The following is a 26745-nucleotide window of genomic DNA, read 5'->3' as shown; positions in this document are numbered from 1 at the left end:
GGGAGAGGGGCATGAGGAGGGGAGGCAGGGTGGAGAGGGAGAGGGGCATGAGGAGGGGAGGCAGGGTGGAGAGGGAGAGGGGCATGAGGAGGGGAGGCAGGGTGGAGAGGGAGAGGGGCATGAGGAGGGGAGGCAGGGTGGAGAGGGAGAGGGGCATGAGGAGGGGAGGCAGGGTGGAGAGGGAGAGGGGCATGAGGAGGGGAGGCAGGGTGGAGAGGGAGAGGGGCATGAGGAGGGGAGGCAGGGTGGAGAGGGAGAGGGGCATGAGGAGGGGAGGCAGGGTGGAGAGGGAGAGGGGCATGAGGAGGGGAGGCAGGGTGGAGAGGGAGAGGGGCATGAGGAGGGGAGGCAGGGTGGAGAGGGGCATGAGGAGGGGAGGCAGGGTGGAGAGGGAGAGGGGCATGAGGAGGGGAGGCAGGGCGGAGAGTGGGAGAGGGGCATGAGGAGGGGAGGCAGGGTGGAGAGGGAGAGGGGCATGAGGAGGGGAGGCAGGGCGGAGAGGGAGAGGGGCATGAGGAGGGGGAGGCAGGGTGGAGAGGGTGCTGTGAGCTCTGGGCTAGAAGCAGCAGCTGGTTACTGCCTTACAGAATCTGTCTGTGCTGCTGACCCGAAAGCCAACAGGGTCCTTTGCATGGAGTGGGGCCCTGCTCTGTCTGTCCCCCACATTTAGCTAAGGCTTCCCTAAACCTGAGCCCCGTCCTGAGGGCTCTGAGGGAACCCCACACCCCTTTTCTAATAAAGCCCAAATCTGTGAGAACCCCCGAGGCAGCTTCAGTTCCTGTCCGTTTCCCACTCCTCTGGGCGCCACTTGCCTTCCCCCTGGCAGAGGGCTCTGGCCTGGCGGCTTCTCCAAGTCCCCTGCAGGGCCAGCCCCTAACGGGCGTCGGGTTGTGATTCTCAGTGTTTCAGACACACACGCACTGGGAGCCAGTGAGGCAGCTGGCAGCTGGCGGAGCGGGACTTCGGCACAGGCTGGGTCCCCTCAGCCCGCGCCCGGCCGGGGCAGGAGCGGCCTCTGCGGTGCCTGTGCTCCCCTCGTGGGCACAGACCCGGGGCCTGGCCCCTGCGTCCTGTCCCTTCGTCACCAGGCCCGGAGCCGCTCCTCCCGCACAGGGAGGGGCCAGCGCCCTGGCCCTGCTCTGCCACCAGCTCTGACGGCTGGTCCTGTCACTGTCACGGTGTGCCCTCGGGGAGGGACTTGGAGGCGTGGAGAGTCAAGAGCCAGAAGGCCCTGTCGCTGCAGGTGAATGAAGGGGGCTCGGGCCTACACGTCCTGCACCCCATCTCCCGGCCTCCTCCCAGCGGGAGAACCGGGCCCACCTGCACTGGGGCGGCCTTTCCCTGTGGGAGGTGCAGTGGAGGGACCCCCGCCGGGGAGATGGTCAGCAGGTTTATTAGGGATTGCTCGGGGCCGGGCTGTCGGAGCCCCAGGCTGTGTCTCCAGCACCCCATCTCCCTGCCCGCGGGCACCCGCTGGCCTGCTCTCCAGCTGCGTCTGCGTGTCCGCCTCTGTCTCACCGCGGGGCCAGGACTGAGCTTCTAGCCAAGTCCTTGGCGGCCATGGGGCGTACGGCTGGGCGTGAAGCGGGGAGCGGGGCGTTGGGACACCTTGCTTTTAGGACCAAGTGTGACAGTGAAGCTCTCCCTCCTCCCTGTCTCCCCCCCTCCCCCCACCTTCCTCCTGGGCCTCAAGGTGTCGCGGTCACTGTGATGGTGACGTTCACGGGTGCATCCGTGGACTCCTGCGCAGGATCTGAACCTGGGGCGGCGGGTGGCGTTCCAGTGCCTGAGGAGCAGAGTGAACAGGCAGAGAGGTGCCTGGCGGGGGGCGGGGGGCGGGGAGGGTCCCCCAGATGGTCCTTAGAGGACAAGAGGCATCGCGCATCACACACGAGACCCGGGACCGGCCCCCCTCTCATGAGTCGCCTCTGGGATAAGATGCCGCGTACCTGCCTGCACCTCGGGGCCCTCCGCGGAGCCCCTGTGTGGGTGGCTCTGCTCCCTGAGGGCGAAGTGGGACAGTGAGGTTAGTGACAGCCACACCGTCCCCGCCTTCCTTCCCAGCGAGAGGGAATCCCGAGCCCCGCACTCACGTGGGAACGAGCAGCGGCCGGAGGCCTGCAGACAAGGGGGAGGGCGCCTCAGTGAGCAACAGCCCGGGGCGCAGGAGAGCCCTCCTCCCCAGAGGCCCCTCCAGAGATGAGCCCAGGGGGGGGTGCCCGCCCCCGAGCCTGAGGCCGCGGTTGGCATCTCACATTGAGGAGATGTTGCACACAGAAGAACCCAGATTTCCTACCCCCGGGGGGGGGGGAGAGGGGGGCTCCTGCAGCTCCCTGGGGTCATGGAGACCTGGCTGACATCTGGGGTCAAGCAACCACCCCCCCCAGCTCCCCACTCACGGGGGAAGGTCTCCGGGTGCCGGGCGGCGTACTGGAACACCAGCAAAGAGGCCACCGTCGCCACCACCATGCCTGTGCCCGCGGCGCCCAGCACAGCTGGGTAGGCGCTGAAGGGCGGGTCCGCTGGAGGGAGAGCAGTGGGGGCAGCGGGCAGGTTAGAGCCATGGCTGAACCTGGAGCAGTGGCTTACAAGGTGCCAGTTCCCCCTGCCCCCCGGTGGGTGATCAGGGGCGAGGCTGGACCCAGAGCGCCTGAGTGCCCCGTGCTCCTGAGCTGGATCCCCAGCCAAGTCCCGGGGTTTGGCACAGGGGGCAGCGGGCCGGTGGTCTCGGCAGCTGCCGTGTCATGAGGAGTTCCCAGGCGGAGAGAGCATGGGAAGCGGGGAGCCCACCGTGTGCCCCCCGAGATGAGACTGAGGCACAGAGGGGGGCCTCTCCTTAGTCAGTCTCCCCTTCCCTGCTTCTGATTCAAGCTGAGCTATGGCTCCTACCCCTCGGCTCACACCTCGGGCCTCCCAGGGAGGGATGGGAAAGACAGCGGTGAGAGAGGACCTGAGGGAAGGCGGGGAGAGGACAGATGGGGCGGGAGGGATCCAGCAGGAGGGGAGCAGAGGGATGGACTCGGGGTGCCCTGTGAGGAGGGAGATGGGCAGGGCTCAGCTTTGGGGGGGCATGGCGAGCCTCGTAGGGCGCTAGCCCAGCACCTGGAATCTTCCCCTCAGAGGGGTGTCCCGCCGTGCGGTGGTTCAGAGCCAGGATGCGGAAGGCGTAGAGCACCCCGGGGTCCAAGCCCCCCAGCCGCCGGGCTCTGCTCTCCGGCTCGATGTCGCCGGCCGCTGTCTCCCAGGCCGCGGCTCCCGGGCCTGGAGCGCCCGCCCTGCGCTGCACCAGGAAGCCGGTCAGGTTCCCGGGGCCCGCGACCGCCCACTGCAGCTGCACCTCCCGGCGGTGCCTCCCGTAGGTCAGGCGGCTGATGGTGACGTTGGGGGGAGCTGGGTACCCTGGGGGCGAGGGTGGGACACATGCAGGCATGTGCACACCACCGCGTGTGCATGTGTGTGTGTGTGTGTGCTCATGCACGCCCACGTGCACATGCGCTTGTGCACCCCATTTGCTCCAGTGCCATCGGGAGCTGGAAAGGGCCTGGCCTGGGCGTGCAGACGTGCTCAGTTCTGTGAGGGGCCGGTGCTGCCCTGACTCCCATTTCTAGGCCTGTTTCCTCACCTGTGAACTGAGGAAAGGGAGAGGACGCAGCCCGCGTGGAGCTGCGTGCCTGTGTTCTAGAGTCCGCGTGCCTCACGGCCAGTAGCCGTCGAGGGTCGTGTTTGTGAGGGGCTGTCTGCCTGCAGGAGCTAACTGCCCACATGCTGAGGAGGAATTCCAGGGCCTTCCACCTCTAGGGCCATATGGGGCTGGAGGTTTTCCACCTCCTTGGACACACAAATGCACCCCCTACACACACACACTCACACACACTCACTCACACACACTCACACACACACACACTCACACACACACACACACTCACACACACACTCACACACACACACTCACACACACTCACACACACACACTCACACACTCACACACACACACTCACACACACACACTCACACACACACTCACACACACTCACTCACACACACTCACACACACACACACACACTCACACACACTCACACACACACACACTCTCACACTCACTCACGGAGGACCTCCAGCAGGATGCTGCCACTGCTGTTGCCCACGGCGTTGCGAGCCACACACTGGTAGGTGCCCCTGTGGCGAGCTGGGTCTGCACTGAGGATGCTAAGATGGAGCTGGGAGCCCTCGGGGTGCAGCATGAATCCGGAATCGCCCGGTTCCAAGAGCTGCCGCTGGGGTCCCAGCCAGAGGAGGTGGGCAGGTGGTGTGCCCCCCAGGAGGGCACACCGCAGCCAGGCTTCTTCCCCCTCCAGCACCGACACCCGGGCCGTAGCCACTGCCAGCTGCGGGGCTTCTGCGGGGACAGAGAGCAAGGCTGGAGCTGTCCCCTGTGCCCAGGGGCGGGGGGGGGGGGCAGGCAGGGGTGGGGAGGCTCTGGGTAAGGTGCTGGCCAGCGGTGGGGGGAGGGGAGAGAGAGGAGGGGGGCCGTGGAGGTGACAGAGAAGCTGTCCTGGGCCAGTCTGTCTCCTCTGAAATTCTAAGCAGAGTCCCATCGCCACCTGCTCCAAAGCTAGGAGGTGAGAGCGGTGTTCCTCCAGGCCCCGCTCCTGCCCACCCCAGGCTCTGCGCCTGCAGGTGGGGCCCCCCTCCTGCACCTGGGCCTCCACCTCCTCCCTCTCCGCACCTGGCGCAGGGCCTCCTTCCCCCAGGGGCCGCCACCTCCGCCCCACCCGGGGCTGGGCCCGTAGCAGGTGCTGGGTTTTCAGGGGAGGACTCCAAACGACCCAGAGGTCAGGTGTCGGGACCTCTGATGGAGCGTCCAGTCCCGAGACTGAGTAACAAGCGAGGGAAATATTCGGGGTGAGGAGTTTCTCAGAGCCCCTGAAGCAGGCTGGTCACCACGCCTTGGGGACTAAGATGTAACTCATTTGGTGAGAATTATTATATACTAGAGGCCCGATGTACGAAAATTCATGCAAGAGTAGGCCTTCCTTTACCCCAGCTGCCAGCACCGGCTTCCCTCCTCCGGCCACCCGCAGGCACCCGGGACCCTGGTCAGTTTTCCCCAGACCACCCGCAGGCACCTGGGACCCTGGCCTGCTTCCCTCAGGCCCCGGCTTTGTCAGGAAGAACGTCCGGACTTCCAGACATCTGGAAGGTCATCCGGCTGTCTGGTCTAATTACCATATTACCCTTTTATTATTATAGATATTGAGTTGAATAAAATGTTCCACCTGTTTCTTTTTGCTTTTTTTTTTTTTAATGTGGCTACTAGAAAATTTAAAATTATATATATGGCCCTGGCTGGTGTTGCTCAATGGTTATAGCGTCGGCCCATGCACCAAAGGGGTGCAGGTTTGATTCCTGGTCAAGGGCACGCACCTGGGTTGCAGGTTTGCTCCGCTCCCCAAGTTGGGGCAGGTGTGGGAGGCAACCAATTGATGTGTCTCTCTCACATCAATGGTTCTCTCTCTCTCTCTCCCTCCCTCCTTCCCTTCCACTCTCTCTAAAAGTCAGTGGGGGAAAAATATCCTCAGGTGAGGATTAACAACAAAAATAAATAAATAAAAGTATATGTATGGCTCACATTACATGTTTATTGGTCAGCACACACATAGACTAAACCCCCCGAGTTTATGGATCAAACATACTTGAGTCCCTGGGAGGTGAGCTGACCAGTCTCTGGACTCACTTTGCATCCCAGCCCCTCGGCCCGATGCCAAAGGGCTTCGCCTCCCACCCCCCGTCCCAGCGCCCAGTCCCTACCCCCCACTCACCCAGCTGGAGCCGGCAGTGGGGACCGGGGACCCTGAGCGGGTGAGTGCCCTGGCAGGTGAACGCCCTGCCAGCCAGGTCGCCCCGGGCCGGCAGGAGGTGGACGGCCGGCGAGGCGCTGCTGCTGCCCAGCGGCTGCTGCTGCCCATCCAGCCAGCTCAGCAGGGCGGGGGGCTCCCCGCCAGCCCACTCGCAGCTCAGCGTGATGAACTGCTCCCCCGATGTGGCCACGGTCCAGCACGCAGGGCTCCGGAGGGGTTCCCCTGAGGAGGGCATACAGGGCTCAGCCTGACCCTCCAGGGGGAAGGGGACCCAGCAGGCCCAGCCCGTCCCTCCCTCCTCCATTATTGGTTCACTCGCCCACGCCTCCCTTTACTCAGTCAACTCATCCATTTTTTCACTTATTATTTGTTGAAGGCTGACTATGTGCCAGAGAAACAGTGGGAACAAAGGCTAGCAAAGAGGTGCAATACGGCCTGATGAGTGCTGGGGTGCAGGTAGAGAGACAGCGAACTGTGGCTTCAGGGAGAAGGACTTTGGGAACAAGATGACATTGAACTTGGTTTTTGGTAGATGGACAGGAGTCTCCAAGTTGGAGAGAAAGTTCCAGGCACAGTTCAAGAACAGCATGCAGTGGAGCAGTAGAGGTCATAGGTCGGGGGCGGGAGGGGGAGAGGGGGACTGGAGGTGGTGAGTGGGGGAGAGCCTGCTGACCCTGGAGGCTGGGAGACAGTTAGGAGGGTGTCACGGGGTCCCAGGCCTGAGACGAGGAGGACAGGCCTCAGAGCAGATGGAGACCAGCCTGAGTGGAGAGAAGTTGGGAGGTGGGGTCTGGGCTGAGCGCTGCCACCTCCCTGTTGCGTGGAAAGTCTCAGAGTTTGTGGTCGGAGCCCCACCCAGACCCAGGGCCCCTCCATTCTCCCCCGCCTCCGACCCTCCCCTCTCCTCTGCCTGGGATGTCAGAGCCCGGCTATCTCTGTGCCCACTCACACAGCGCGGTCCTGCAGGCGGCGGGCCGCGCCAGGGCGGGGTGCTGGCCGGTGCAGGTGAAGACGCTGCCGTTGGGCAGCTGGGTGGCGGGGTGGCTCCAGGTGACATTGCTGGGGGCGGCAGGGCCCGTTCCCTGGGGCCCTTCCCACTGCAGCCGGGCAGCTGGCAGCCCCCCAGGCCAGGCGCAGACCAAAGTCACAGCCCCGGGGGCGGGGAGCACTGCACAGGAGGGCTGCCCCTCGGGGGGATCTGGGGACAAGTGGGCTCGGATGGGGCTGGACCGGGCCACACTGCCCATGCACCAGCTGCTGGGGCCAGAGGCGTCCTGGTAGGTGACGTGGGGAGAAGTGGGTGAGCAGGGGAGACCGGCCCCTCTGAGGGGCTGGCTGGTGAGCAAAAGGCTGAGCTCTCAGGTCAAGGGGCATGGCTTGGGGGCTGGGCAACCCTGGGGGCTCCCTTGGAAGTCCCAGCAGGAAGTGCTCCCATGCCCCACTGCCATCCTGGCCTGGCACGTGTCTCACTGTCCTCACTCTGCCCCTCTCTGTGCCGCAGCTCAGTCCGGGGACCATGGGACCACCACTCGGAAGGGGTGTCTGCATGGGGGGACCGGGGGGGGGGGGCTGTCCCTCTCCCTGCCCTTCCCAAGGTTTGTTAGCCTCTCCCCCTGCTCTGCAACTCCAGTTGGTCCCCCAGACCTGCCTCCCCCCCGCATCTGCCCATTCCCCATGGGCGTCTGCAGTTTGCAGGAGCACGGGGTTGGGCGGGGGGAGGGGCACACACTCACAGTAGATGCTGAGCTGGATGGCAGTCTGTGTGCGGGTGTCCAGGCGGCTGTTGTGGGCCAGGCAGGTGTACAGGCCGGTGTGGGCGCGGCTGGCGCGGGCGATGGTGTAGGTAGGCCCGGTGTGGACCTGCGTGTGGTCCCGGAGCCACACATAGTGACTGGGGGGGTTGGACGCAGCCAGGCAGCTCAGAGTCACTTCCTCCTTCTCGCTGGCCCAGAAACCCTCCTCGGTGAAGCCCGGCGGCTCCATGGTGATCACAGGCTTGTCCGGGCCGTCTGGGGGGGGGGGGGGGGGCAGGGGAGGCCGTCACACCTGTCCAGCCTGCATTCCTGCACCTGCTCAGGTGCTCACCGCCACACCTGCTCACCCTCCAGCCACCACGTCTTACGCACCAACCGTGTCAACCACTGTGCTAGGCCCCTAAGGAGCCAGAGTCCAGGGGCCACAGGCACAGCCCAGTGTGGGAGACGGGGGTCTGTGGAGTGAGCCCCAGGCTGGGGGAGCCCGAGGGGACTCCCTGGGACTCCGGGAGGCTTCCCTGTGAGCCTGGTGGGCTGGGCTGAGGTAGGGGACAGGCCAGAGTTGGGTGGGCAGCAGAGGGCGCCCAGCCCTCTCACGTTGCCTGGCGTTGAGGGACTGGCCCGGTTGGTCCCTTGAGATGAGAGGGGAGAGAACAGGTGGGCAGTGCCCTGGGTGTGATCCCAGCAGCCGGCTCTTTCCAGTTCGTTGGGTCTCCACCTTCCCCTCTCTCCTGTGTCCTTTCTCCCCGACCCCTGGCAAGGACGGATTTCTCTTCCTGCTTCTATTCTGCCTCTGCGTCGTTCCCGAGAATGGTTCATCTCTCTCCTCCACCGTCCTCAGCCTACAATTCCCACAAGCTGCCTCCAACAAGGCCGACGAGACCCCGTCCGTCCCTGCTCCTTACAACCTCCGGGCCAGCACTGTCCAGCAGCCGTGTGACCAACAGATGCTTCAATTCCCGGTAGCCAGATCTTCAAGCGAAAAAGTACCCGAACTCAACCACGCAGAAGACATCAATAGGTGTTCATAACTTTAGTATTTTTCATTTAACCAAATACATGCCGAATATTCTCGCTTTAGTGTCGTGGTCGGCAAACTGCGGCTCGCGAGCCACATGCGGCTCTTTGGCCCCTTGAGTGTGGCTCTTCCACAAAATACCACGGCCTGGGCGAGTCTATGTTGAAGAAGTGGCGTGAGAAGAAGTTTAAGTTTAAAAAATGTGGCTCTCAAAAGAAATTTCAGTCGTTGTGCTGTTGATATTTGGCTCTGTTGACTAATGAGTTTGCCGACCACTGCTTTAGTGTATAATCGATATGAAAAAATACTGATGAAATATTTCATAGCCTTTCTTTAGACTAGCGACACAATCCTGTGTGCATCGTACACTCCAAGCCCATCTGTTCGGTTTGGCCACATCTCGCGTGGCCACCACGCTGGACAGCGCGGCTCTAGACCGTCGAGCCCTCGTCTTTCACACCAACTTCTGACCCCTTTCAAGCTCATTCCCAGTCTGGGTTCTCCTCTCTCCTGAACTAACTCTCCTGGTCTTCCCTCCGCTTTGTATAGTTGGCTACTTCCTCCTCGCTGGCTGCTTTGGAGTTCTTTGTTCTGAAATTAACCCCTCGTTTGCTCTCAGAACTCCCTCTGGGGACCCACCTGTGCCCTCTTTACCCTCAGGGCCCCCCGTTTCCTCGGGTCCGGGTGGTCCCTGAGAGTCCTTCAGGCTTAACCCCAAGGCAGGCTTTCTGGGCCACCCCCCACCTCCACCCCCGAACTGTGGGTAAAATTGTGACTGCGAATCTACGCACGTTTTCCTGGGAAGAGGGGCCCATGACCTTGACAAGGTTACAACCCACATGTCCTGGAGCCGCATTTGGCACCAGTGGGGGCCGTACCCTGAGGCTGGGGCACTCCTGGGGGCACCCCTGAGTGTGTCAGGGGGCCGAGTGAAGTGGGTAGCTGGGTGCCAGCCCTGCCCACCTGCCCCCACACCCGTCGCACTCACAGATGACGTCCAGGAAGGCCCCGTCGCTGCTCAGCTGGTTGACGGCGTTGTGGGCGCTGCACACGTACCAGCCCAGGTGTGTCCGGTTGACGGGGTCCAGCAGGAGCCCTCGCTCCGTGACCCCCACCGGGGCCTCCTCACGGCCTCTGGGTGCCTGGTGCTTCCAGGCAAAGGTCACGGGCTCCGTGCCCTCCCGCACTGTGCACGTGGCCACCACCGATGCCCCCTCCACCGGGGACGGCTCGCTCAGCTGCACCTGAGGCTTCGACACAGGCACTGCCAGGAAAGAAGAGGCTCTGTGCTGGTCATCGCAGACCCAGGCCGTGCCCGCCATGCCCCGTGGCCCCGCCCTTGCTGGCTGGGGGCTGGCCTGCCCACAGTCTCCCCGGGGGCGGCCTGGCAGCGCCTGGGCCCTCAGCACACAGCGGACAGAGCATGCAAAGGGTGCACGCAGCACGCTCAGCGCTCCAGCCCAGGCCCCTGCCGGGCCCTCACCTAGCACGGCCAGACTGAAGTGGGAGTAGGCGGTGTGCAGCCGGCCTCCGGTGGCGTGCAGGGCCTGGCACAGGAAGTGGCCGCGGGCAGCCTCCCGCAGCTCCCCCAGCACCAGGCTGCTGTTCCGCAGGCTCACGGTCCCCAGAGCCGAGGCCCCGGCCTCCACCTCGAACTCGGCTCCGCTGGTGACAGCCACCGGCCGGGGGATCCGCGAGCCCAGCGGGGTGAAGCTCCAGAAGACCACCAGGGGGGCGGGCGGGGAGCCACAGGCCAGCTCCACAGAGCCGCCCCGCACTCCCTGGACGGACGCCGCCTCCTCCTCGTCGGGCTGCCCTGGGGACAGGGACACGCGGGACATCTGAGCTGTCGGCTCTCCTGCCCCCTCCTTGCCCAGAGCCTGGTCTGCAGCCGGGACAGCGTGGACAGGCCGGATCAGACAGCACAAGCCCTTGGGGCGTTGAGGCGGGGACCCTGTCCGGCGGAGCCTGCAGCCTCCTGCTCGGCTGTGCTGGAGGAGCGGAAGGCTGGGGACCGGCCAGATGACTCCAGAGTCAGGACAGCTGTGTGGCACTGGCCACCCGGACTCCGGAGGCCTCAGGTAAGGGCACCCAGGGGTTTCAGAGCCAGCGGCAAAGGGAAAACCCCGCCTGCCTGCCATCGGCCCATCCAGCACCTATTCACCTGTCAGCTGTTTAAACTGTCAAGCGCCTGCCTCGTGCCAGGCACCAGGGTGGCAGTGACAGATGAGCCACCCCGCAGGGACTCCCGTGGAGTCCATCGGAGAGTCAGACGTCAGCTCATTATCACGGGGTGAGGCTGCCCAGGCCTGGCACGGACCCCAGCATCTGCCCAGGCACCGGGGTGTCCAGCCCCTGCGGCCAGGCTGCTCCAACGTGCTGACAGCCCCCGGACGGGGGACTGACGTACGCGCCGCAGGGGACACCGAGCCGCAGGAGTACGTCACGCACTTGCCTTTGCTGAGTGCGAGGCTCTGTCCTGCACTCTCACCTCGGGGCCCACTGCTCCTAATTGTTACAATCACTGCATCCCTGAGACTCTGAAACACGAAGTCACGTGTCCAAAGCCCCCCGGGAGGCGGTGGGGCTGCCGTGGAGCCCCATCGGATACCCGGGCTGAGACCCTCCCACTGCTATCTTCTCCCAGAGAGAAGAGAAGACAGGCGTGGAGTCGGAGGGGAGGGATCGAAGGCAACATTCTGAGGTTCCATTAACCAAGAAGGACAAGAACCCAGAAACGGATTCTTCCCTGTCCCACCAGCTGTCAGTGCCCTGACGACCCACCAGGCTTGCGGGGAAACAATGACACCAGATCGGACCAGGTCACTCCCACGCTCACCGCTGGGCAGTGGTCCCCAGGACCACCCCGGCTGCTAGGGTGATGGAGAGCCCTGTTCGGGCCCGGCCTCCCCCACCTGACAGGCAGAAGCCGCTCAGAGCACGCTGGCTGATGTCTAGCAGGTCAATGACACGGATGGACTTAATGGCCATGTGAGTGCGAAAGAAGGATCCCGAGGAAGAAAGGGAAGAGATGCCCGGCCGGCGTGGCTCAGTGGTTGAGCATCGACCTATGAACCAGGAGGTCAATGGTTCGATCCCCGGTCAGGGCACATGCCTGGGTTTTTGGCTGGATCCCCAGTGTGGGGCATGCAGGAGGCAGCCAATCAATGATTCTCTCTCATCATTGACATGTCTATCTCTCTCCCTCTCCCTTCCTCTCTGAAATCAATAAACATATATATATATATATTTATATTTTTTAATGAAAAAGAAAGGGGAGGAAATAATGGGGTGCGAGTGGGAATGGGCTCCTGTGGGGGTGGTTTGAGTATCGCTCACCTGAGGCCCCGAGACACAGTAGGCAGAGGGGTGGCAGCAGCAGGAGGCTGGGTGGTCTGCGCAGGGCCCGCCGACTGTCCCCGGCCCCCATCGCCTGTGTGGCCGCCCGTCTGCCACGGAGCCTGCCCGACCCTCGGGCTCCGTCTCCCCAGAGCAAAGCCCGCCTGGAAAGATGGGGTCCTGGCTCGGGTTGCCAACCTCAGCCCTCCGGCTCCTTCGCCCCTGCTCTCCTGTTACCTCCCTGCCCCGATGACGTGTGAATTATTTACCAGGTGATTCACTCCATCCATAATGCAGGAGGCAAGGAAGCCGCGGCCGCGTCTTTATTCCGTGATGTGGGAAATCAGAGTCCCTGAGAGAGAGACCTGAGAAAGGCCCGCCTGCCCAGGGCAGGGCAGGGCAGGGCAGGCCCCCCCCCTTCCCCCCGCCTCCTGACCGGGGAGCCGAGGTTCAGACCCACCTCCCGCAGCCCTCTCGCCCTCCGCTCGCCTCAGGTCCTGTTAGAAGCACGGGGACTGTGGCGGGAGCTCTGGGATCCAGTTTGGGTTTGACCCGTGAACTGTGAAACTTGAGGGCATTTTTGATGCCTCTTCCAGCTTTCGTTTTTTCCACAGAGAAATGGAGATAAAACACTTTCTTTCTTGTGAAGATTATTGTGAAGATTAAATGAGAAAACTTATAGGAGCATATGGGGGCTTCTTGGGTGCTAGTAACGTCCTATTTCTTGGCTTGAGTAGGGGTTACCGTTCATCAAGATGTACGTTCATTTGTATATACTGTTACGTATGCTTGATCTCACACACACACACACACACACACACACACACACACTACACCTGAGCAGCACCAGCGTGTAGTTGGTGCACAATCAGGCCCGCTCTATCTGGGTTTGACCTACGAAGTCTGGACCCTGAAGCTGGCATCCTCCTGACCAGGGCTCTGAATCCTAGTTCTCTCCTCCTCTTCATTCTCCTCCTCCTCCTCCTCTTCCTCCTCCTCCTCCTCTCCTTCTTTTCCTCCTCCTCCTCCTCTTCCTCTTGATGTCCTGCTGCCTTAGCGGTCTTTGCATGACAACTTGAGATGAGGTCAGTTTTCCATCCTCTGGGGGCAGGGAGGGTGAGAATCCTGGGCCCCAGTGAGGCTAGGGATCTGGTGTCAGGCGTCAGGTTCATGGGGCTGAGCAGGGACAGGACACTTCAGAGCTCAGCGCCAGGCAGGCCCCTCCTGCGCCCAGGGGTGCTCGCAAGGGCACTCCCAGCCTCTCACTTGCCCTAAGACTGTGCACAGACCTCTGTGCCACTCTCACTCAACCCAGGGCCAAGGACCGTGCATGCCATGCTTGGGGTCTTGAGCCCCCGTTCGGCTTTAAGCAGAATGGCAGGTGGCCCCTGGGAGTCAGGCTCCCATGGCGTGGGGCTGACACATGTCTGACTGACCCTGCTGTCCAGGCCATGTGGCCCACTTGTTTTGATCCCCCACCTACACTGGGAATATCTTCAGATGTTCCTTTGGGAGCAAGGACTGGGGATTTGGCTGCCGTGTACCTCAGGCTGGGCGGCAGCTCTGTCTCCAGAGCAAATGTGAGGATCAGGCAGGTGAACTGGGAAGCTTTAAAGGCTCCCCTGGCTTCCAGCGAGGGTCTGTGCCGGCCCCAGAGTTCATCTGTTCTGCTGGTGGCGTTAGCGCCTTCTTACCCGGGACCACCGGGGTAACCGTGGACTCGGCAGGTGCTTCTCAGCCCACTCTGCCCGTCTCCTTAGCAACGGAGGCCTTGGACGGGAGGGCCAGCGAGGGAGGTGCTTAGAAAGGGTTCTCCAGACACACCACGGATAGGCTGTGTGTACACTGAGTGGCCAGATTATGATGATCTCTGAACGCATAATAATCTGGCCACTCAGTGTATATCCTATATAATAAAAGGCTAATATGCAAATTGTCCCCTCGACCAGGAGTTCGACCAGCAGGCAGGCCAGCCAACCGCCCATGTCTCCTTCCCCTGGCCAGGCTGGCCGGACCCCACCCATGCACGAATTCATGCACCAGCCTCTAATACACACACACACACACACACACACACACACACACACACACACTGAATGGTCAGATTATTATGCATTCAGAGATCATAATAATCTGGCCACTCAGTGTATATAGAAAGAGACACATTATAAGGAGTTGCTCACGTGGTTATGGGGGCAGCCGGCGTGCTGGAGGCCCAGGAGGGCTGTGGCGTGAGCCAGTCTGAAAGCTGGCACACTTGAGATCCGAAAGGAGCCGCCGTCTCAGCTCTAGTCCAAAGGCGGGGAGGGGGGGCTGTGCCTCGCCAGCACGGCCAAGGGTGAGCCTGAGAGGGGGCGGTGAACCATTGAGAAAAGACAGACAAGAGAATGAAAGCTGGGTCTCGGTGGGACGCTGCCCTCTCTGATGGAGAGAGAGAACGCCCACAAGCCGTGTCTTTATTTTAAAGCAGATGCCACGAGGCAAAGTAAGGGCGTGGTCAAGGTGTTTACAACATTCTCGTGGGCTTCAATCCTACTCAACTACATGCACCTGAACTCTATCAAGCCCACATCACTCAGGCACGTGGGGCCACGTGTTCGGACCACAGGTTCACGCTCACAACTACAGCTGTTGGCTATCATTGTGCTGGGAGGGCCCTGCCCTCCAGGCTGGGACTTGCACGTGGCCACGAGAGGACTGTGCCCTCTCCTCAGTCCGAGGCTGGAACCTGTCCAAACACTGTAGCTGCTCTCCACAGGGGGCTGCCTCTTGTCTGGGGGAAGGTTGACCTTTTCGTTCCCTCCAGGCCTTCCACTGATTGGATGCGGCCCACCCACACGGGGTGGGGGCCCTCAGCTTTCCTCGGTCCCCAGATGCAAACCTTAATCTCACCCAGAAGCACCTTCAAAGACACACCTGGGATCAGGTGTGACCAAATCTCTGGGCCCCGTGGCCTCGCTTAGTGACACCTACGTTAACCATCACAGAGGCGAGTGGGTGCCCGACCCTGCAACCCGGCTCTGCCAGGCTGAGCTGCGGCCCCGTCTGGAAGGCGAGGAAGCGGGACAGGAACGGGAGAGCAGGCCCACGGCTCCTGCCTCTGCCGCCGGGGAGCGTCCTTCACGTGTGAGAGGCGAGAGAGTCCAGTGGTCAGAACACAGCTGCGCCCCGTTATTCTGGGGGCCCCAGCATGTTAGTTCCCCCCTCTGAGCTCCAGTTTCTTCATTTAGACGGTGTTTTTCTTAAGAAGAGTGAATGAGGTTATGCATATATGGCGCCTGCCTATTAAAATTACTTATACCCCTCGACTCGAAGAATGTAAACAATGAGTTCAGCGATCATTTCTTGAGACCCCCTTCCACCCCTCCCCCCTTTTCCCAAGGAGCATCGTCAGCCAAGCCGGGCAACCTAGTCCTGCCCTTTGCTCTGGGCATGCTCCATGCTTCTCATCTGCCCTCCTGCTCAGGACCTGTGAGCTCCTTCATCCAAGCTTGCCTGGGTCCCACGGGCTCCCATCAGCACCTGCTCTCATTCCTTTTCGAGAACCTGGGAAGAGGGAGAGGAGATGGTGAGGAATCAGGAGCCAGGAGGGGACTCTCAGCGGAACTCGGAAAAGTGAGGTGATAGGATGGACTTGAGGGTCCAGTTTCTGGAGCAGTTGGAGCTGACATGCGGAGAACCAGGCTGAGGGCTCTGAGTGGGTCCGAGGAACCTCCCTTGCGGCCCAGGAGGCCCCTCTGCAGCCTGGGGAGATGGCCCTTCACCTTCCCCATGGACCTACGTGGTGGGCGCTGCACCAGCCACACAGCTGGACAGGCAGCGTCCCCGCCCTCGTCTTTAATGTCGACCTCGTCACGCCATTGGACAGGGAGGATGCAACCACACGCATCCAGCACCTTGTAGGCGCCTGGCACACGGCACACGTTCGAGAAACGTGCGCTCCTGACCTCTCTCTGTTTAGGGCGAACTGGGATCTGCTTCCCTAACACGCCCACCCTGGGGCTGCGTTCTCCCGAAGCGTTAGGAAATCATTCACACCTCCCTCGAGAATGAAGGTCATCCCATCGTCCCATCCGTCCCATCCGTCCCACAGCATAGCCAGCGCTTCTCTCTCCACCTAATGGTGACCGACCACTTACTGCCCGCACGGGCTCCGAGAGCCAGGTGTTCCAATACTCCTCGGATGGCCCAGGTTCTCTGCACTTTCCCCAATGACCTGACTTCCAGAGCCCCATGCGCCCCTCCACCCCCCGCCCCCCACCCCCCGACATTCTCTAGCTGTCCCCGTCCACCTGAGGCTGTGCTCACTGGGCTAGCCAGGGCCTGCGGACTGCTCAGTCCCTTCTCTCTGACCAGAAGGCTCAGAGCCCAGCTGGTGTGGCCCAGTGGTTGAGCATCACCCCATGAACCAAGAGGTCACCAGTTTGAGTCCCAGTCAGGACACATGCCTGGGTTGTGGGCTTGATTCCCAGCAGGGGGCGTGCAGGAGGCAGCCGATAGATGATGTTTCTCTCTCTCACCCATGTTTCTATCTCTCTATCCCTCTCCCTTCTCTCTCTCTCTAAAATAAAATTTAAAAAAAAAAAAAAAAGGCTCAGAATCTTTCTCAGTTGCGTGCTGTGTTAACCAACTAGTTACATGGCTTTCCTGGCCACCGGGTGTGGTCACCCTGCCCTCCCAGAGGCCGTGAGGAGGTGGGCCGCCCTCAGTTTTCTGGGAGGAATCGGCGGCCCAGGCAGTGCTGAGGCTGCCAGGCGCCCTGACACCTGGGCCCTTGTGCTTGGCGATGGGCAGCAGCGCGTCCGACTGTGTGGAGCTCAGGGCCAGGTGACTCTGATGCCGGCCTCCTCCTGCCTGCACTCCCATCCCCTCCCCCGCCACACACACACACCCAGCCGACACCCAGGGCCCTCCCCGCTGTGGGGGTCACCCAGCTCCCTGCCAGCCGTGACCATTCAAGCCCTGATTCTAGAGCCCGGGCTCTGGAGAAGCAGAACGTGGAATGGGGGATGGCCGGGCCGGAGCGGAGGAAGCGACGCTCTTGGAAGTAAATGGCTTTTCCATGTGTGTCCACGCTGCCTGTTGGAGGCCAGCCATAGGCCCTCGGGACCCGGTGGGAGATGAGCCGAGGGCTGGAGAGGAAACGGGGAAGGCTCCGCGGTCCAGGCGACAGGGCTCCTGCTGAGAGGAGGAGGGAGGAGGCAGAAGGGTCAGAGGGGTCACTGCTCAGTCACTGCGTCAACTGCTCCTTGGAGGAAGTGAGGAAATGAATGAGGTCCTGGAAGGAGGGGTGAGGGAAGGGAGAATGAAGATCAGGAGAGGAAGAAAGGGGAGGGAAAGCTGGGGAGGAGGAGGCCAAGGTACCACGTGGAGGCTGGAGCCCCCTGGGGGCCCCGGGGCAGGAGGCCCACGTCTGCACCAGCTCAGCCTGGTAACTGCCCTCCTTGCCATCTGCTTGAACTTCCTGGGAGCCCTTTCACAACCAGTCCTTCCCGGGCCTCCGTGGGCAAGATACTCGGCTGGGCCTCCGTTTCCTGGTCAGTTCAGCATGGGAGTGCAATGCCTGCCCGGCCGCTCTCAGGGTTGCGGAGAGAGCTGGAGGGTGGGTGAGTGGGAGAGGGCAGTGAAAAGCGCACCACTGCCCAGCAGGCATGGCTCAGTGGTTGAGTGTTGACCCAGGAACCAGGAGGTCACGGTTCGATTCCCAGTCAGGACACATTCCCCGGGTTGTGGGCTCAATCCCCGGTGGGGTGTGTGCAGGAAGCAGCCAATTGATGATGTTTCTCTCTCATCGATGTTTCTCTCTTTCTATCCCTCTCCCTTCCTCTCTCTCTAAAAGTCAATAAAAACATATTTTTTTAAAAAGTGCACCACAGTACAAAAAGAGGGTGTGGGGAGTCCACCTTGGGATGGAATCAGTGTTCAGATCCTGGCTCTGTTGCCCAGTAGCTGAGTGATGCCAATCAGTTACCCACCCGAGTCTCAGTTTTAGCCCCTGCAACAAGGCCAATAGTTTATTACATAACATTAGGAAATTGTTCATTTTATGTGTGATAATAGTTTCGTGATAATGCAAGACAATGTTTCTATTTTCTAAAAATGAATACTAAACTAACCAGGGGTGAGATATAACCAGTGTCTTTAGTTGACTTCAAAATACTTCTGCAAAAAATAAAATGGGTGAAGCTTCAGCCAGGTCTTCCGTTCCACGCCGCCTGGGGTTTTACGGGGCAGAGCAAAACCTGCTCCACGCCAACGTTAACATTTCCCTGTTTGTGTAAAAGCCGAGGTCACTGAAACGTTGTGTGAGGTGTTCCCGGAGGGAGCAGTGAGAAGCAGGAAGGAGCGTGCCTTTGGAGGCAGTTACAGTGGAGAGGAAGAGATGTCCCTGAGTTCGGGGACAGGTCAGGGGTCACTGGGGCCCTGGGACAGGATGAACCTCACGAGGCCAGGCCCCTGACCCACGGGGCAGAGAAGTAGAGAGACCCCAAAGGCAGAACCCTGGAAAGGTCTGCAGCACCCCGGATGGACCCATAGCTTCCCTGTGTTTGGTGCCTCATAAGATCCCAGATTCTGGAGCCAATTTTTATTTTAATGAAAATAAAGGAACAGGCACACACACCTGAGTTCGTGGAGTAAGAATCACACCTACCTCTACCTCACTGCTACTATTATCATTAGTGTTGCTGTTATTGTTATTATTATATTACCAGAGGCCTGGTGCACGAAATTCGTGCACCGGGGACAGGAGAGGCTCCCGCCATCCCCGTTGCGCTCACCAGCCGTGAGCCTGGCTTCTGGCTGAGAGGTGCTCCCCCTGTGGGAGCGCACTGACCAACAGGAGGCAGCTCCTGCGTTGTGCGGGATCAGGCTGAAACGGGCTCTCCAACATCTCCAGAGGGGTCCTGGATTGCAAGAGGGCACAAGCCAGGCCGGCCCCCACTGGTGCATGATCGGGGCCAGGGAGGGACGCAGGAGGTTGGCCAGCCACGAGGGACTGTGGGAGGGCTCAGGACATGTCCAGCTCATCTCAGTCTTGATCAGCGGGACCCCAGTAGTAAGCTAACCTACCGGTCAGAGTGTCTGCCCCCTGATGATCAGTGCACATCATAGCAAGCCATTGATGGCCTTAGCATATCATTAACATATTATGCTTTGATTGGTTGAATGGGTGACTGGATGACCAGACACTTAGCATATTAGGCTATTATTATATAGAATTATTTTTAATCCTCACTCAAGGATATTTTTTCCATTGATATTTAGAGAGAGTGAAAGAGAGGGAAGTGGGTGGGGAGAGACAGAGAAACATCGATATGAGAGAGACACATCCACTGGTTGCCTCCCACACTTGCCCTGACCAGGGCTGGGGGTTGAACCTGCAAACCAGGTACGTGCCCTTGACTGGGAATCAAACCTGTGACCCTTTGGTCCACGCGCCGATGCTCCCACCATTGAGCCAAACCAGCCAGGGCACTGTCATGATTTTTAGGAAGGAGGATGGCGTTGGGGCCACAACACAGGTTTGGGGTGAGGAATGCAGCCTCCAGGAGAGGAATGCTCGCGGCTGAGGCCCCTCCCTGCTCCAGCTGGCACTGTGGCTTCCACTGTGTGCAGAGTGACCATTTTTCTGTGGTTGAGGGTCTAGGGGGAGCACTTGGCCTTGGCTGGGCCCGATGGGTGTCTGTGCACGGGGCTGAAGGAGCCAGACCGGCCACCTGAGGTCGGTGGAGGAAGCCGGGGGCCCAAGGAAACCTCTGGCCTCCCTCTCCATCTTCCCGCCTGGTCAGCTCCCTCCCCTCCCAACCCCCCAATGCTTTGCGCCCCCCACCCCCAGCCTGGCTCGATTCTCCAAGTTCCCTGGCTGGGGAGCAGGAAGGAGTAGGGAGTTTCTGGAATGTCTCTGCAGAGCTCCAGGGGGAGGCCTGGCAACTGGAAATTGTCAGCAGTCTCCTTGGCGACTAGCAGCCAAATAATTCTGGGAACGGAGGCGGGAGGGGAGCTCTCTGCAAGGGAGGCCAAGGGGAGCAGCCCTGGGCCCCCAGTTCCTCATCACCTGGATCAGTCTGGGCCCATCAGGAGACAGAAACCACCCCAGTGACTTGAAAAGAAAGAATTGAATCTAAAGAGTCAACATCTAGGTACAAAGTTGTTAATTAGGTGAGGAAGGGGAGCCGCAGCGTGCTCAGGCCTGGCCACCGCAGCTGGGGACAGAGCAAGAGGGTGGACTGACTCCACCTTGTAGAGGACATTCCCAGGAAGGACCCGGAGCCTGGAGCCCAGACCTCGGAGGAGAAGCTCTGGGCTTGTTCCCAGGGTCCCTGCCAGCTAGTGCTGGGGTCTCTGGGGCAGGGGTGTGGGTGGGTGGTGATAATGACGCTGCAGTTGTTGGAAAGAGTGCAAACTGGATTTGGCGGCTGCTTCAGGACGGGCCTGCCTCTGTGGGGTGGCGCTCGCTTTGCAGGGAACGCAAGGACAAGGACGAAAGCAGGAAAGAGTGTGTCCACCTCCCTCCAGCCGCAGCCTCCCTCTAGGGCCCCCTATCGGGAGAATATAATAGAAAACAGATGGCAACGCAGAAATGGGGGCCACTCCATCACAAAGCCCTGCAGAGAGGACGGGCCCGGAGCTGAGAAGCAAGAACCTTCAAGTGTTAGTCACTGCCTTCCAGCCCAGCTCTAGTGGGAAGAGCAGTGCCAGGCGCATAGTAGGTGCTCGTCTAATATCATCGTCTGGCCTCTGCCTTGGTTGGTTTCTGAAAGGGCATGTGGGCAGGCCTTCTGGAACTTACTCTGGCTTTCCTTGAAAGGTTACTGACGTTCCCAAGCTCTGAGAGCAGGAAGGATTTCGGATCTCAGTAGGAATGAAAACAGCAGCGAAGAAATATGTAGGTAAGGCCTGGCCGGTGTGGGTTAGTGGTTGAGCAGTGACCTGTGAACCAAGAGGTCACTGGTTCAATTCCTGGTCAGGGCACATTCCTGGGTTTCGGGTTCCATCCCAAATTGGGGGCATGCAGGAGGCAGCTCATCAATGTTTCTCTCTCATTGATGTTTCTCTCCCTCTCTAAAATCAATAAAAACCATTTAAAAGAGAGAGATATGTAGGTAAGACTGGCATTGGGAAAACTATACATCACTGTGATCAAGTCATATATTAAGGGTAAAGGACTAGATAAATAGATCTATGGGACAGAATTGGAACCAAGCCCAGGAATACATCCCAGTAGATCGGATTGTAGCATAATATACAATAAAAGCGGTATTGCAAGCCACTGGGGAATAGGATAGTTTATGTAACAACCGGTATAGACACGACTGGAAAACCAAGGTGAAGTTCTCTACCTCACAAGTGATTAAAACTAAATTTCAAATAGATGAAAGATTGAAATGTCTTTAAAATTAAATATTTAAAACAATTTAAATATCGTTTTCATATTTAAACAACTTCCTAAGGAAATATTTAAAACAATTTTAAACAATATGTAAAACAATTTAAATATTTAAAATAATTTAATTTAAAAAATTAGGAGAATATTTATACAACCTAGGTTTGAGGGGAGTTTTCCAAACAAAACAGAAGATCCAGAAGCTATGGAGGAAAGATAGACAGAACATGTTTAAATTTTAAAAGGGTGAAAGATAACATACAAGGTCAAAAGACAAATTGTAGATTGGAGAAAATGTCTTGATGCATTCCACTGACAAAGAGTTAATAGCCCGGCCAGGGTGGCTCAATGGTGGAGCATCAGCCCATGAACCAGGAGGTCACGAGTCGATTTCCAGTCAGGGCACATGCCTGGATTGTGGGCTCGATCCCCAGTAAGGGGAGTGCAGGAGGCAGCCAATCAATGATGTTTCTCTCTCATCAATATTTCTCTCTCTCTCTCTTCTCTCTCTCTCTCTCTACCCCTTGCCCTTCCTCTCTCTAACGTCAATTTAAAAATATTTTTTTTAAAAAGAGTTAACATCTATCATCCATGAAGAGCTGCTTCACACCTAGTAGAAAAAGGACAAAACCTCTGAACAGGTGACTCCTGGGAGAGAAAACCCAAATGGCCAATACATTTACAGAAAGATGCTCAACCTCACTCACTGTCAGGGAAATGCAGGTTTTGAAAGTGCGACGCCACTCTTCATTGGTCAGAGCAGCAGCACTTAAAGGGAGTAAGGACCACGAGGGCTGGGCAAGATGCGGGAGAGAGAGCCCTTCTGATCACCGCTGCTGCGTCTATGAATTAGCACGGGCTTCGGACAAAGGGATCTGGTGACATGAAAACTAACACTGTGCATCGCACTGACCCAGCTATGTCATTCGTAGCCGTTTATCCTCCAGGGGGGAAGGCAGCAAACTCCGCTATGAAAAAACATGCCCCCCCCCCCCCAAAAAAAATGTCATAGCATGTTTTGTGGAGGCAAAAATACCAGTAATAGTTGCAGGAGACACATATATCCACATACTGTAATGCTATGCCAGTATAAAAAAGGATACATGCCCTAACCGGTTTGGCTCAGTGGATAGAGCGTCGGCCTGCGGACTCAAGGGTCCCAGGTTCGATTCCGGTCAAGGGCATGTACCTTGGTTACGGGCACATCCCCAGTAGGGGGTGTGCAGGATGCAGCTGATCGATGTTTCTCTCTCATCGATGTTTCTAACTCTCTATCCCTCTCCCTTCCTCTCTGTAAAATATCAATAAAATATATTTTTTTAAAAATTTAAAAAATTAAAAAAAGGATACATCACAAATAGACACATGCTGTATGGTTCCACTTGGGATGCCTCTGAAGTAGTCAAACCCATAGAAACAGAAAGAACACCGCTTGCCGGGGGCCGGGGCAGAGGGAAGGTGGGAGCTGATTAATGGGTACAGCCTTTCGGCGTTGCAAGCTGAAGAGTGCTCTGGGAATACAGCTAACACTCCTGACCCGGACTCTTCCAAACGGGTAAGATGGTCAATTTTACTTCATGGATCTTTCACCACAATCCAAAAAAAAAAAAAAAGAATAAATTAGGGGGATTGTCACGATGTTAAGTGAGAAAGCAACTCGCAGAGAAATCTGTGTGAATCGGTGACAACGCATGTGAAGGCACGCCTGCTGGTGACCCAGACCCCCTGCGCTGTGACCTGAGTCTGCTACTCCAGAGCACCCCAACCCTCACCCCTCACCCCTCAACTCCCAAGCCCGGCGTTTCAGGCGGGAGCCAGCACTGAGCCGAGCTCTTTGGTTTGTCAGCCTTCGGGTGGCAAAGCGCCTCAGATCCTGCCCTGGTGCCCCCACCTCAACCGCCTCCACCAAACACCACATCCCCGCGGGCTCTGCCCTGGCGGCCGAGGCCCACAGCTGCTCCCAATCTCTGCGCAGACCTGATGGAAATGCGACGCCGGTGGGTCAGTCCCAGGCCCAGCTCCCCCTGATTAGTCCATACGACCTGGCTGTCAGCAGCGCCTGAGTGAGCAGCCATCAAAGCAGAGCCTGTTCGGGGCTGGGAAGCGAGAGGGACAGGGGCCTGGGGGGCTGAGGGGCCCCGGGGAAGTCCCTGGCCAGCCCCGGGGCGGATGGGGATGTTCTCGAGCTGTGGGGAGAAGGGCAGGGCAGGGCCGAGTAAATTCTTCAAGGGCCGCTGGTCTGCTGTCTTCTCAGGCCATATCTTCTCTCTCCCGTCTCCACGCTTCTCCCAAAAGTCCCATCCTCCAGTGGGGCATCTCCCTACCCCCCAGCTCCAAACTCGGCCTCAGTTTCTCTTTCCTGTCACCTCTCAGCTGTACCAGGAACCCCCTCTGGACACAAGGAAAAAAGGCACCTCTCCACAACGCCACTCTTCCTAGAGCTGCAGAAACATCAAAACTCACACACGGAAAATCCCTTAAGTCTCAAGTGCCTCTCCACCTGGCCTCCCCCTCAGCAGCACCCTGACCAACGGGCACGCGGTGGGGCGCATGCAGCAGGATGCATGGGTGACCGTCTGTCTTCCGAACGCTTATGCTTTAATGCACGTTGAAAAAATATAACCAGCACATCGAACTGGTTCTATTTTTAATTAAATTGCGGGAAGGATATATGACCATGTATGCGCAGTACCAAGGCTCTGAGAGGAGGAAGACAGTCCTGGGCGGGAGAGTGGGGGGGGGGGGTGAGGCCTATCTTGCCAGCACCCCTCTGCCCCGGGGAAGGCACACGGTCCTTCCCTCTGGGGCAGCTGTCACTTTCCAATCACGCTGTTCATTCACCTCTGTGAATCCTGAGACCGAACCCGTCTGAGCAGCCCGGCCCAGAAAAATCCATCCAGGACAGAATGCATGTTCCTCTTCCTAGACCAATAAGCCCTATCTGAACGGGCCTGGTCTTTTTTTTTTTTTTTTTTTTATGTTTTTATCGATTTTTAGAGAGAGAGGAAAGGAGAGGGATAGAGAGACAGAAACATGGGCGAGAAAGAAGTATCATGTGTCTGGGCATGTGTCCTGACCGGGAATCTAACCGTGACCTCTTGGTTCAGAGGTCGACGCTCAACCCCTGAGCCACGCCGGCCGGGCAATGGGCCTAGTCTTCATGTCATGGGGCAGCAGGAAAGACAAAGTCTAACAAGAAAGGAACACACACACTCTGTGAACCTGAGAGCTCCTCCCAGGAGGTCAGGCCGACTGGGGTGGGTTGGGGGTCGGGGGGGGGGGCAGTGAGGGGGGCGCCTTCAGGGAAGCCCTTGGATCCAGGCTTCTGGCCGAGCCTCCAGACCCCATCGCGCCATTCATTCCGCAGCCGCCCCCTGCCCTCCTGTTCCGATGACCTCAGACAGACATAAAACCCGCTGAGCTCAGCACAAGCGTCGGAGACATGATCGCGGCCTCGGGGGTCCCCGCGGACCCCAGCTGGTACCGGGCCGCCCTCGGCTCCACTTGACAGGATAAAGTGAACTCATTTATTCGGTTGTTTTAAGTGAGCTCACGCCAGGCAGTGCCAGAGAACAGAGACATAAATCTTTCCCGGCACGGAGTCATGCCAAACACCTCGGACAGGCCTCGCCGCCTGCCCACGACCGTTTTCCTGCCTCGGCCCACGGCCCATGAGGAGGGGGAAGCGCTGGAAGCCGAGGCCGTCGGGGAGGGTGTCAGCAGGTTCTGGGAATGACACACTTGTCAACGCTGCGGCCTCCTAAGAATTCTTCCAGTAAGAAAGGCAAACTTTTTACCCGAGAGGTTGCCTCAGCGCTCGCTCTGGGTGGATGCGAGGGCGCCCCTGGCCACTTGGCCTGGCTGGGGGTGACCCTGGGCGAGGAACGAGGCTTCTCTCACCTCTCGGAAGGCGGCATCGGCACCAGAGGTGGGGCCCGCTGGTCGCATCCCACCCCCTGGGCTGTGGGTACAGCCTCAGGTGTTTCTAAACCGGAGCAAACCCAAGCGGCTGCTGGAAACTTCCCGGCCAGAGAGGAACGCTGCCTGAGGCTGCAGAGCCACGCGGAGAAGGGACAGGGAGGTGGCATTGCGGCCGGCCGTGTGTGGCTGCAGGACGGAGAGCAGAGTGTGTGTCCCTTCACGGAGACACGTCCTTAAAGCGTTTATTGTTTGCAAACTCTGTACAGCAGCGAATATGTGGAAGAGAGTCACCCACCACCTTAGTCTCTATGATGTCTCACATGCTTCTGTGCCTCCAAGTTTCTTGTCTCTACACATATGTCTTGTTGTTGTTAATCCTCACCTGAGGATATTTCTCCATTGATTTTTTTTTTAGAGAGAGTGGAAGGGAAGGGGAGAGACACAGAGAGAGAAACATTGATGTGAGAGAGACACATCGACTGGTTGACCTCCTGCACATACCCTGATGGGGACTAGGGATCCAGGTACATGCCCTTGACCGGATTCGAGCCGAGGACTCTTCAGTCCTCAAGCCGATGCTCTATCCACTGAACCAAACGGGCCAGGGCTATTCACATACTTTTTAAAAAAAATTATTGTTTAAAGTATTACATATATTAGTACATATATCTCCTTTTTTTCCTCCCCATTGACCTTCCCCCAGCCTCCCCTACCGCCTGTCACATGCCCTCATCCCACCCCCCACCCCCAGACCCCCAGTGTCTCGTGTCCATTGGTGTGCTTATATGCACGCATACAAGTCCTTTGGTTGATCTCTCTCCCTCCCTCCCCAACACTCCCCAGCCCTCCCGCTGTAATTTGACAGTCTGTTGGGTGCTTTATTCACATACTGTTAAAGCATAATTGCGACCAGGACTCTCGGGGCCCCTGTGCCCCCACCTCCCCTTTCCTTCAGCCCAGAATTCTCACCGAGTGTGGCCTGCAGGCAATGAGTCCTTACCACGCAGGCCAGTTCCCTCGAAGCTGTGGGACCCCCCCGCATTTGTGTGCACACTGCAGGCTGAGGTAGGCGCTCTGAGCTGCCTCGGCAAGACACAGCTCTTCCGTAACCCGGTGCACAATCCCTTCCTTCCCTCTTCCCACGGCAGGGACACCTCTGGGTGCTGGGACCAGCCGAGAGCGGGACTAGGAAGGGTCTCTGCTCCCACCTCGGGGTCCGTTACAGGTGAGGCAGGAACACATGTCTGTGGCTCCACCAGACGAAGGAGAAATGAGAGGGGTTTGAGGGCTGGGAGGGACCTTGGGGGACAGGCCGTGGCAGGTGGGTTGACCCTGTCCCGGCACAGCCCGGGCTAGTGACACTGGAGGGGGGCAGGCACCCAGGTCTCTGGGCCCCTCCCGGACACACCACTGCCCTCGCTCTGGGAGATGAGGCAGCACGTGGGCCACAGGGCCCACCCAGGTACCCG

At 59.0% G+C, this 26745-nt stretch overlaps 1 protein-coding gene across 1 annotated transcript; it reads right to left on the bottom strand.

The window, feature by feature from the left end:
• Positions 1-1688: 1688 nt before the first annotated feature.
• VSIG10L2 (V-set and immunoglobulin domain containing 10 like 2) lies at positions 1689-12061 on the bottom strand. The gene is made up of 12 exons (XM_054712852.1): positions 11927-12061; positions 10115-10433; positions 9620-9895; positions 7593-7868; positions 6809-7057; positions 5821-6081; positions 4107-4397; positions 3103-3399; positions 2400-2522; positions 2094-2118; positions 1950-2002; positions 1689-1786 (listed from the first exon to the last, which is right to left on the bottom strand). The coding sequence occupies exons 1-12, from the start codon at positions 12059-12061 to the stop codon at positions 1689-1691; spliced, it is 2403 nt and encodes an 800-aa protein (XP_054568827.1).
• Positions 12062-26745: the final 14684 nt, after the last annotated feature.

The sequence above is a fragment of the Eptesicus fuscus genome, chromosome 23, assembly GCF_027574615.1.
Source record: "Eptesicus fuscus isolate TK198812 chromosome 23, DD_ASM_mEF_20220401, whole genome shotgun sequence".
Lineage (NCBI taxonomy): Eukaryota > Metazoa > Chordata > Mammalia > Chiroptera > Vespertilionidae > Eptesicus > Eptesicus fuscus.
This window is presented reverse-complemented; position numbering and strand designations above follow the sequence as displayed.

What these genes read in the sequence shown, in the direction of transcription:
- VSIG10L2 (XM_054712852.1), bottom strand. Translation starts at nt 12,061, where the DNA reads ATGGGGGCCGGGGACAGTCGGCGGGCCCTGCGCAGACCACCCAGCCTC. An exon ending in CTTCAGTCTGGCCGTGCTAG is followed by an intron (nt 9,896 to 10,114) that starts GTGAGGGCCCGG and finishes CTTTCCTGGCAG; the next exon opens with TGCCTGTGTCGAAGCCTCAG. An exon ending in CATCCTGCTGGAGGTCCTCC is followed by an intron (nt 3,400 to 4,106) that starts GTGAGTGAGTGT and finishes CCTCGCCCCCAG; the next exon opens with GGTACCCAGCTCCCCCCAAC.